The sequence below is a fragment of the Capra hircus genome, chromosome 6 (genome assembly GCF_001704415.2).
Source record: "Capra hircus breed San Clemente chromosome 6, ASM170441v1, whole genome shotgun sequence".
In the NCBI taxonomy this organism is placed as follows: Eukaryota; Metazoa; Chordata; class Mammalia; order Artiodactyla; family Bovidae; genus Capra; species Capra hircus.
Genome location: NC_030813.1, coordinates 22,160,805 through 22,173,261, shown reverse-complemented (window position 1 = coordinate 22,173,261; position 12,457 = coordinate 22,160,805). Strand labels below are relative to the sequence as shown.

The window sequence follows — 12,457 nt, the reverse complement described above, 5'->3', positions numbered from 1 at the left end:
AATGTTGAGCTTTAAGCCAACTTTTCCACTCTCTTCTTTCACTTTCATCAAGAGGCTCTTTAGTTCCTCTTCACTTTCTGCCATAAGGGTGGTGTCATCTGCATATCTGAGGTTATTGATATTTCTCCCAGCAATCTTGATTCCAGCTTGTGTTTCTTCCAACCCAGCGTTTCTCATGATGTACTCTGCATATAAGTTAAATAAGCAGGGTGACAATATACAGCCTTGACATACTCCTTTTTCTATTTGGAACCAGTCTTTTGTTCCATGTCCAGTTCTAACTGTTGCTTTCTGACCTGCATACAGATTTCTCAAGAGACAGGTCAGGTGGCCTGGTATTCACATATCTTGAAGAATTTTCCAGTTTGTTGTGGTCCACACAGTCAAAGGCTTTGGCATAGACAGTAAAGCAGATATAGATGTTTTTCTGGAACTCTCATGCTCTTTTGATGATTCAATTTGATCCCTGACTTCTCTGCCTTTTCTAAATCCAGCTTGAACATCTGGAAATTCTTGGTTCATGTACTGCTGAAGCCTGACTTTGAGAATTTTGAGCTTTACTTTGTGTATGAGAGATGAGTGTAATTGTGTGGTAGTTTGAACATTCTTTGGCATTGCCTTTTTTGGGGGACTGGAATGAAAACTGACCTTTTCCAGTCCTGTGGCCACTGCTGAGTTTTCCAAATTTGAGTGCAGCACTTTCACAGCATCATCTTTTAGGATTTGAAATAGCTCAACTGGAATTCTATTGCCTCCACTAGCTTTGTTCATAGTGATGCTTCCTAAGACTGACTTGACTTCTTATTCCAGGATGTCTGGCTCTAGGTTGGTGATCACACCATCATGACTATCTGGGTCATGAAGATCTTTTTTGTACAGTTCTTCTGTGTATTCTTGCTACCTCTTCTTAATATCTTCTGCTTCTGTCAGGTCCATACCATTTCTGTCCTTTATTGTGCCCATCTTTGCATGAAATGTTCCCTTGGTATCTCTAGTTTTCTTGAAGAGATCTCTAGACTTTCCCATTCTATTGTTTTCCTCTATTTCTTTGCATTGATCACTGAGGAAGGCTTTCTTATCTCTCCTTGCTATTGTTTGGAACGCTGCATTTAAATGCATATATCTTTCGTTTTCTCCTTTGCCATTTGCTTCTCTTCTATTCAGAGCTATTTGTAAAGCCTCCTCAGACAACTATTTTGCCTTTTTGCATTTCTTTTCCTTAGAGATGGTCTTGATCCCTGTCTCCTGTACAATGTCATGAACATCTGTCCATAGTTCTTCAGGCACTCTGTCTATCAGATCTAATCCCTTGGATCTATTTCTCACTTCCACTGTATAATTGTAAGGGATTTGACTTAGGTCATACCTGAATGGCCCAGTGGTTTTCCCTACTTTCTTCAGTTTAAGTCTGAATTTGGCAATAAAGAGTTCATGATCTGAGCCACAGCCAGCTCCTGGTCTTGTTTTTGCTGTGTAGAACTTCTCCATCTTTGGCTGCAAATAATATAATCAATCTGATTTTGGTATTGACCATTTGGTGATATCCATGTGTAGAGTCTTCTCTTGTGTTGTTGGAAGAGGGTGTTTGCTATGACCAGTGCGTTCTCTTGGCAAAACTCTATTAGACTTTGCTCTGCTTCATTCTGTCCTCCAAGGCCAAATTTGCCTGTTACTCCAGGTAATTCTTGACTTCGTACTTTCGTATTCCAGTCCCCTATAATGAAAAGGACATCTTTTGGGGGGTATTAGTTCTAGAAGGTCTTGGAGGTTTTCATAGAACCGTTCAACTTCAGCTTCTTCAGCATTACTGGTTGGGGCATAGACTTGGATTACTGTGATATTGAATGGTTTGCCTTGAAGACGAACAGAAATCATTCTGTTGTTTTTGAAATGCATCCAAGTACTGCATTTCAGACTGTTTTGTTGACCATGATGGCTACTCCATTTCTTCTAAGGGATTCTTGCCCACAGTAGTAGATATAATGGTCATCTGAGTTAAATTCACCCATTCTGGTCCATTTTAGTTTGCTGATTCCTGAAATGTTGATGTTCACTCTTGCCATCTCCTGTTAGACCACTTCCAATTTGCCTTGATTCATGGACCTAACATTCCAGGTTCCTATGCAATATTGCTCTTTACAGTATCAGACTTTACTTCCATCACCAGTCACATCCACAACTGGGTGTTGTTTTTGCTTTGGCTCTGTCTCTTCATTCTTTCTGGAGTTATTTCTCCACTGATCTCCAGTAGCACATTGGGCACGTATCGACCTGGGGAGTTCATCTTTCAGTGTCCTATCTTTTTGCCTTTTCATACTGTTCATGGGGTTCTCAAGGCAAGAGTACCGAAGTGGTTTGCCATTTCCTTCTCCAGTGGACCACGTTTTGTCAGAGCTCTCCACCATGACCCGTCCGTCTTGGGTGGCCCTACACTGCATGGCTCATAGTTTCACTGAGTTAGACAAGGCTGTGGTCCATGTGATCAGATTATTTAGTTTCCTGTGACTGTGGTTTTCATTCTGTCTGCCCTCTGATGGAGAAGGATAAGAGGCTATGGAAACTTCCAGATGGGAGAGACTGACTGAGAGGGAAACTGGGTCTTGTTCTGATGGGCAGGGCTAAGTTCAGTAAATCTTTAATCCAATTTTCTATTGATGGGTGGGCCTGTGTTCCCTTTCTGTTATTTACCAGAGGCCAAACCATGGTGGCTTCCCTGGTGGCTCAGATGGTAAAGCATCTGCCTGCAATGCGGGAGACCCGGGTTCGATCCCTGGGTCAGGAAGATTCCCTGGAGAAGGAAATAGCAACCCACTCCAGCACTCTTGCCTGGAAAATTCCATGGATGGAGGAGCCTAGTAGGCCACAGTCCATGGCATCGCAAAGAGTCAGACACGACTGAGCGACTTCACTTTCACTCTCAAAGTATGGTGGAGGTAATGAAGATAATGGTGACTTCCTTCAAAAGGTCCCATGCATGCATTGCTATACTCGGTGCCCCTAGCCCTGCAGCAGGCCACCGCCGACCCACGCCACAACCAGAGACTCCTAGATACTCACGGGCAAGTCTGGGTCAGTCTCTTGTGGGGTCACTGCTCCTTTCTCCTGGGTCCTGGAGTGCGCATGGTTCTGTTTGTGCCCTCCAAGAATCTGTTTCCCCAGTCCTGTGTAAGTTCTGGCGGCTCTATGGTGGGGTTAATGGCGACCTCCTCCAAGGGGGCTTATCCCATACCCAGGTCTGCTGCACCCAGAGCCCCTGCCCCTGCAGCAGTCCACTTTCAACCTGTACCTCCACAGGAGACACTCACACACAGTTGTCTCAGTCTCTGTGGGGCCTCTGGGTCCTGGTGCACACAAGGTTTGTCTGAGCCCTCTGAGTGTTTCTGGCAGGTATGGGGTTTGATTCTAAACGCATTTTCGCTCCTCCTATCTGTATCAATCTGACTATCCCTAATTTGGGGGGCAGTGATTTGACCTGTGACCTCAGTTCTTGGATGGAACTAAGAAGAGTTGATTTGTTGAATTTTCAATTTGTTCAGCTCTTTATTTGTTGTTAGGATAGAGTGATGATGTTGGACCAGAAACTGGAAGTATCTGGGATCTTAACCTTTTATAAATACTTGGTGACAATGAAATGCTCTAAAATTTTAGTAGGGAAGCTAAGTTTTATACAACGTTTAAAGGCAACAGCTGTTTGAAAATTTGGGGCTTAAGTTTAATAAGAACATTAATATTGCCAGAAGTATAATGTTCCTTCTAGCTACCTTAAAACTAAATGTCAAAAGTAGGTTTTAAATAAAAATCTATTAATTGTTTCTAATTTCCAAAATTTGACATTAACAGTCATGACAAATACTAAAATATAGGATCTGTTAAGCAGTTATTATATTTGACACATTCAAGGAACTATTTCCTCCTTGTCCACATGCTGCTTATAAATAGAGCTGCTCATCTGATTTGGAGTGTATAGATTAAGCAGTGGCTTTGTTGGCTTATTGGAGAAGGAAATGGCAACCCACTCCAGTATTCTTGCCTGGAGAATCCCCATGGACAGAGGAGCCTGGCAGGCTACTGTCCATGGGGTCGCCAAGAGTTGGACACAACTGAGTGACTTTCATTTCCCTTCATTTTGTTGGCTTATATTCTAATATTTATCAAATCCACATTTCCATTTTCTATCCATTTACATTTCTTCTTTCACATACCATTTGTAATAGCTTTATTCAGTGTTCCTTGTGGAGGACAAGAGCCCTTCTTCTCTATCTGTGGTTTTGTTTCCTCTGTTTCTGGAAAGATGGTTTCCTTAGTTTCTTCATGTTCATTAGCACTGGTAGCTTTGAGGATCTGAAGTAAAACAAAAACGCTTTTTAAGAAATATACTTTCTTTTCTCTCACACTGTTGGTGGAATGCAGATTAGTACAGCCACTATGGAGAACAGTGTGGAGATTCCTTAAAAAACTGGAAACAGGACTGCCATACGACCCAGCAATCCCACTTCTGGGCATACACACCAAGGAAACCAGAATTGAAAGAGACACGTGTACCCCAATGTTCATCGCAGCACTGTTTATAATAGCCAGGACATGGAAACAACCTAGATGTCCATCAGCAGATGAATGGATAAGAAAGCTGTGGTACATATACACAATGGAGTATTACTCAGCCATTAAAAAGAATACATTTGAATCAGTTCTAATGAGGTGGATGAAACTAGAGCCTATTATACAGAAAGTAAGCCAGAAAGAAAAACACCAATACAGTATACTAACACATATATATGGAATTTAGAAAGATGGTAACAATAACCCTGTATGCAAGACAGCAAAAGAGACATAGATGTATAGAACAGTCCTTTGGACTCTGTGGGAGAGGGAGAGGGTGGGATGATTTGGGAGAATGGCATTGAAACATGTATAATATCATATATGAAATGAATCGCCAGTCCAGGTTCGATGCATGATACTGGATGCTTGGGGCTGGTGCACTGAGATGACCCAGAGCGGTTGTATGGAGAGAGGGGAGGGAGGGGGGTTCAGGATGGGGAACACATGTATACCTCTGGAGGATTCATGTTGATGTATGGCAGAACCAACACAGTATTGTGAAGTAATTAACCTCCAGTTAAATAAATTTATATTAAAAAAAAAAGAAATATACTTTCCCCCACAGAGTCCAAAAGTCTGTTTTTTATATCTGTGTCTCTTTTGCTGTCTCACATATAGGTTCATCATTATCATCTTTCTAGGTGAGGGTGGGATGATTTGAGAAAATAGCATTGAAACATGTGTATTATATTATGTGAAATAGATCGCCAGTCCAGGTTTGATGCAGGGTGCTCAGGGCTGGTGCACTGGGATGACCCTGAGGGATGGAATGGGGAGGGAGGTGGGAGGGGGGTGCAGGATGGGGAACACATGTACACTCATGGCTGATTCATGTGAATGTATGGCAAAAGCCACCACAATATTGTAAAGTAATTAGCCTCCAATTAAAATAAATAAATAAATAAAAAGAAATATACTTTCTTACAATTTTATCAGTGTAAGAAACCACCAAATCTCATAACTAAATTCACATTATTATTGTGAACATGGAAAATTAGATGAGCAGCCCAATTTACAAGCACTAAGTGGACAAAGGAAACAGTTCCTTAAGTTAGCTAGAATGAACATATCCAAGTTATTTAAACTGGATCATGACTAATCCATTGGAGTTCTGATGTAGAAATCTTTTTCTGGAAGTCTGTCCAATAGAAGAACCATATTATTTTAAATTTTCTTATTTCAGAATTTATAATAAATTTACATAGATTAGAATGAAGTCTTTATCAGTTCAGTTCAGTCGCTCAGTTGTGTCCGACTCTTTATGACCCCATGAATCACAGCACGCCAGGCCTCCCTGTCCATCACTAACTCCCGGAGTTCACTCAAACTCATATCCGTTGAGTCAGTGATGCTATCCAGCCATCTCATCCTCTGTCGTTCCCTTCTCCTCCTGCCCCCAACCCCTCCCAGCATCAGGGTCTTTTCCAATGAGTTAACTCTTCGCATGAGGTGGCCAAAATATTGGAGTTTCAACTTCAGCATCAGTCCTTCCAACGAATACCCAGGACTGATCTCATTTAGGATGGACTGGCTGGATCCCCTTGCAGTCCAAGGGACTCGCAAGAGTCTTCTCCTATACCACAGTTCAAAAGCATCAATTCTTCGGTGCTCAGCTTTCTTCACAGTCCAACTTTCACATCCATACATGACCACTGGAAAAACCATAGCCCTGACTAGACGGACCTTTGTTGGTAAAGTAATGTCTCTGTTTTTTAATATGCTGTCTAGGTTGGTCATAACTTTCCTTCCAAGGAGTAAGTGTCTTTTAATTTCATGGCTGCAATCACCATCTGCAGTGATTTTGAAGTCTTTATAGATAAAAGTAATTAAAATCAATGATGAGTATTTTAAATATTTTTAAAAAGGACTTTTTTGACTTAAAAACTGTAGAAACTCTGATTTTAAAAGTAAACAATTTATAATTCTAATTATGACCAATTATTATTTAGTAAAACAAGATCAACGAAAGTTGGTCTAATGACTTACTCTATACACTTGCAAATATGAAAACCTGGGTCTTTTCAAATGTACAGCAGAACATTTTAATTAATTTACATTTTTCTTTACCTCTTATACTCTACTCAGTTTATTCCGAACATGGCAAGAAATAATAAGCCAAATTTCTATTATTCCTAAAATCTGCTTTAATTCCAAAATAATCTACAGTCACCTCTTATCATGTTTTCATTCCTTTTCTTAGGGCCTATTAAAACTAGTTATTTTTAAATGACCACTTCTTATTTTTAAACCAAATATATGAAAAAACTTATTAACTTTAAAAATAAATTTTAATGTTAGATAGGTTTTTACATCATATGTTACAATATAGTTTTAAGCCTTTACCTCAGGAGTTGTAGATGACTGGACATTTTCATCCTCCAAGTGTTCATTTTGTGGTTCTTCAGTGTACATGCTAATATTTAAAAGTAATTTGAAAAAAAAAAAAGAAAAATACTATAAGTGCATTTGAAAGCAAACACGGTTAAACGGCATTAACTTGTTACCATAAAGTTTAATCACAGTCAAGTCAGATATCTGAATAGGCTAAACAGTCCAAATAGTTATTTTAAAGTTATTAACCAAAGTCATGTGCATGAGTTTTAAAAATCGTAACACAAAAAATTTAATACTTCTCAGTAGCTCATAATCCTGGGCCATATCTTTTAAGCATATATTAGAAAACTCAGTTCTTTATTTCATGCACTGAACTAGTACATTTGAGATAATTTCCATAATTGATTTACTCCACTCAGTCAACTCCTGCAAAAAGATTTAAACTTAAAACCTACATCTATCAGCATAATGTCTTTATATGTGGTCCATTAGAAAGGTCTGTAGGTCCAACATTTAAGCAAAATAAAATAGCTTTTATTTTGAATAAGAATTAACTAGGAAAAAAAAGAGTGAACTAGAACCACATCAAGGGAAGAATTATTTCTGGAAAAGCTTATTTTAAAATATCTGTTGTTTCTACCTTCTCTGTGATCTTTGCTTCTTTGAGGGAGAGTATCTTTGCCTTAAAAATATCTTTCAATTCTTGAGTTACTGTTGAGGACAAAATTAAAGATTTCAAGTTTTAATTTTAAGTACTTGATAAGAATGTGTTTCAAGTATCTATTTTTTTAAAGGCAAACAATTTTAACCATGAAAGTTTTTAATGAAATGGAATATTAACATGAGTAAACCATATGCTAACCCACTCCAGCATTCTTGCCTGGAGAATCCCAAGGACGGGGGAGCCTGGTGGGCTGCCATCTATGGGGTTGCACAGAGTTGGACATGACTGAAGTGACTTAGCAACAGCAAACCATATTCTGGGGGCTTACAGCAACCCTATGGACCATAGCCCACCAGGCTCCTCTGTCCATGGGATTCTCCAGGTGTGAATACTGGAGTGGGTTGCCATGTCCTTCTCCAGGGGATCTTCTGACCTAGGGATTGAACCCTTGTTTCTTATGTCTTCTGCATTAGCAGGCAGGTTCTTTACCACTAGCGCTACCTGGGAAGCCCTGAATTTTAATAATGAAAATTTTTAATGAAATGGAACATTATCATCTGAGTAAACCATATGCTGAGTGCTTACATATATTCTCACTTTAATAAAGCAAAATATTAGTGTTTAAAATCCTACAAGAGGGGAAAGGAGGCTTAAGAGGATGGGGATATATGTATAATTATGGCTGATTTATGTTGTTATACAGCAGAAACCAACACAACATTGTAAAGCAATTATATTTCAATTAAAAAAAATAAAATCCTGTAAGGAATTGTAACTGAATTTATGGCACTAAAACAGAAAATAACATTTATTTTAAAAATATGATGAAACAAATTGGATCTCTAAGTCCTTTTAAAGTAGAATTTCATTTTAATTCAAGGGAATACCAAAATTATTAGGCTGACTACCTATCATTAGCTGATAGACCAAAGCTGAGTGTTAGTAAGCTCTGTGATCAAGAAATGTGGGTCAATCACCTATGCTGGGTCAAGTTCTGAAGGGACAGGCTGAGGGTTCAGTTCAGTTCACTTTAATTGCTCAGTTGTGTCCAAATCTTTGCAATCCCATGGACTGCAGCACACAGGCCTCCCTGTCCATCACCAACTCCTGGAGTTTACTCAAACTCATGTCCATCGAGTCGGTGATGCCATCCAACTATCTCATCCTCTGTTGTCCCCTTCTCCTCCTGCCTCCAATCTTTCCCAGCATCAGGGTCTTTTCAAATGAGTCAGTTCTTTGCATCAGATGGCCAAAGTATTGGCGTTTCAGCTTCAATATCAGTCCTTTCAATAAATATTCAGGACTGATTTCCTTTAGGATGGACTGGTTGGATCTCCTTGCAGTCCAAGGAACTCTCAAGAGTCTTTTCCAAGACCACAGTTCAAAAGCATCAATTCTTCGGTGCTCAGCTTTCTTTACAGTACAACTCTCACATCCATACATGACTACTGGAAAAACCATAGCCTTGACTAGATGGACCTTTGTTGGCAATGTAATGTCTCTGGTTTTTAATATGCTGTCTAGGTTGGTCATAACTTTTCTTCCAAGGAGTAAGCATCTTTTTAATATCATGTTTGCAATTACCATTTGCAGTGATTTTGGAACCCAAGAAAATAAAGTCAGCCACTGTTTCCACTGTTTCCCCATCTATTTGCCATGAAGTGATAGGACCAGATGCCATGATCTTAGTTTTCTGAATGTTGAACTTTAAGTCACTTTTTCACTCTCCTCTTTCACTTTCATCAAGAGGCTCTTTAGTTCTTCCTTGCTTTCTGCCATAAGGGTGGTGTCATCTGCATATCTCAGATATCTCTTGATATTTCTCCCAGCAATCTTGATTCCAGCTTGTGCTTCTTCTAGCCCAGCGTTTCTCATGATGTACTGTGTATAAGTTAAATAAGCAGGGTGACAATATACAGCCTTGACGTACTCCTTTTCCTATTTAGAACCAGTCTGTTGTTCCATGTCCAGTTCTAACTGTTGTTTCCTGTTCTGCATACAGATTTCTCAAGAGGCAGGTCAGGTGGTCTGGTATTTCCATCTCTAACAAACTGTGGCTGAGGATTAGCACCATTAAAATATTTGAGCTCCAGTGCACATAGTCATTAGGTCAGGGCACAAAGTTCACCCACTTAATAATTTCTCAGTGTTAGTCTTCTGGACTCTGAAGCTTAAAGCAGCAAAACAGAACAGGAATATAGGTTTCTGCTCTCGTGGAGCTTATATTCTATAGACGGTAAGGGAAAAATAGTATTTTCAGACTGCAATTTAATACTGAAGAAAATAAACCAGCATGATGTTACACTGATCAAGGGGACATTTCAACTGTGACCTGAATGAGGCGACACTGTGAGTCATAACTAGGCAGATGGACTAGGAACACACAAGTATAACATCAAGAATCATACAAGGATTCATCAAGAATCATATCAAGAGACCAGGGAGCATATTTTAAGATCTGCAACTATGTCATTATTAGGACTGCGCTTCCCACATGGCACTGGGTTTACCCGGTGGCTCAGATGGTAAAGAATCTGCCTGCAAAGCAGGAGACCTGGGTTTAGTCCCTGAGTTGGGAAGATCCCCTATAGAAGTGACTGGCTACCCACTCCAGTATTCTTGCCTGGAGAATTCCATGGACAGAGGAACCTGGTGGGCTACGGTCCACGGGGTCACAAAGAGTCAGACACAATTGAGTGACTAACATTTTTTCACTTTCCCAGGTGGCACCAGTGGTAAAGAATCTGCCTGCCAATTCAGGAGACATAAGAGACTCGGGTTTGATCCCTGGGTCAGGAAGATCCCCTGGATAAGAAAACAGCAATCTACTCCAGTACTCTTGCCTGGAGAATCCCGAGGACAAAGGAGCGTGGCAGGCTGCAGTCCATAGGGTTACAAGGAGTCGGATACAACTGATATGACTTAGCACGCATGCACCCACATGATTACGATAGCAGGACCTGGGATCCAGGGGAGCAAACATCAGAACTTTGAAACCTAGATAAGGAGTCTGAATAATAAATGTACAGGTTAGGAGCTATAACAGAAACTTGGTATTTTTCAAGCAATATTTGTGCCTGGCAATTACTCAATGGTGTTTATGGTGAAAGTCGCACTCAGTCGTGTCTGACTCTTTGCGACCCCATGCACTATACAGTCCATGGAATTCTCCAGACCAGAATACTGGAGTGGGTAGCCTTTCCCTTCTCCAGGTGATCTTCCCAACCAAGGGATCAAACCCAGGTCTCCCGCACTGCAGGCGGATTCTTTACCAGCTGAGCCACAAGGGAAGCCCAATTATTCAATACTCTTTACATATTTATCAAAAGTAGAACTGATAGGTCATAGGCATAGTAACTAAAAGCAAGAAATTTGGAGCTGAGATAGAAGTGATTTATTTCCCCAGGCCTCAATTTCCTTATCTGTAAAATAATGGTATAATATTGCTTAATTTATTGGTTATTGTGAGGATTAAAAGATAATAACAGCTGACACAAGCTGGACTGTGCTGAACACTTAACATGAATCATCTCATTCAATTCTCATAACTCTATGAATTATTTATTATTATCATCCTTATTTTACAGATGTTCAAACTGAGACCTAGGAAAGTTAAGTAATTTTCCCAAAGTCACACAGCTAGCAAGTGGCATAGCTGGAATTTGAACCAAATACTCTTGAAAGGGAAAGTGAAAGTGAAGTTGCTCAGTTGTGTCCGACTCTTTGCGACCCCATGGACTGTAGCCTACTAGGCTCCTCTGTCCATGGAATTTTCCAGGCAGGAGTACTGAAGTGGGCTGCCATTTCCTTCTCCAGAGGATCTTCCCAACCCAGGAACTGAACCCAGGTCTCCCACATTGCAGGCAGATGCTTTACTCTCTGAGCCACCAGGGAAGTCTTATTATTCAAATCCTCATTAACTCTGGTATCATCTGTCTCTTCCTTTTAGTTATTCTGGTGATACTGCATTGTGGATTTAAGTTACATTTTCTTGATGACTAATATATTTCATATATTTATTGGCCATTTAAATATCTTCCTTAGTAAAGTATCTATTTAACTCACTTAATCCACTTAAAAAGTGAATTGGTTGACTTTTTCTAACTGATTTGTTGGGAGCTCTTTATGTAGTCTAGAATGGATCTTTTCTTGAATATATAAACACCCATTTATAAAGTCTCTGTGGCTTGCATTTTCACTCTGATGATGTCTTTGAGTTAACGGAAGTTTTTATTTTAATTTAGTCCAATTTATTCTTTTCTTCCTTTATGGCTAGAGCTTTATTTTAGAAATCTTTGCCAACCCTGAGATCATAAAGGTATTCTCTTTACATATTCTTCGAGAAGCATTAGTGCTGTGTCTCTCACATTTAGGTCTATAATCCATTTGGAACTGATTTTTCTGTATAGTGTGAGGAAGAGGTAAAAGTTCATTTTTTTTTCCCTTATGATATCTAATTGACTCAGCATGGCTCAGATGGTAAAGAATCTGCCTGCAATGTGGAAGACCTGGGTTCTATCCCTGGGTTGGGAAGATCCCCTGGAGGAGGGCATGGCAATCACTCCAGTATTCTTGCCTGGAGAATCCCCATGGACCGAGAAGCCTGGCAGGATACAGTCCATAGGGTCACAAAGAGTCAGGCATGACTAAGCGATGACACACAGCACAGCACATTCATTTAAAATATCATCTTTACCCATCACACATCATTACTCATCACAAACTATTGTAAATCAGATGACCACCTATGTGTGAATTTATTTGAGGATTCTATTCTAGTCCACTGGCTTAGTTTTCTATCCTTATGCAACACTACATTAGTCCATGTATAATACATATTGAGAGAGTTTGACTGAC

At 39.8% G+C, this 12,457-nt stretch overlaps 1 protein-coding gene across 1 annotated transcript in view; it reads right to left on the bottom strand.

Annotated features, from left to right (window-relative positions):
- The window catches only part of LOC102174639 (sodium/hydrogen exchanger 9B1), an 82,586-nt gene that overhangs the window by 39,515 nt on the left and 30,614 nt on the right, over window positions 1–12,457 (bottom strand). The window contains exons 2-3 of the mRNA XM_005681361.3: window positions 6,946–7,015; window positions 4,203–4,341 (exon numbers count right to left, since the gene is read on the bottom strand). Of these exons, the coding sequence (XP_005681418.2) occupies window positions 4,203–4,341; window positions 6,946–7,015 (209 nt within the window). The remainder of the gene's footprint in view (window positions 1–4,202; window positions 4,342–6,945; window positions 7,016–12,457) is intronic.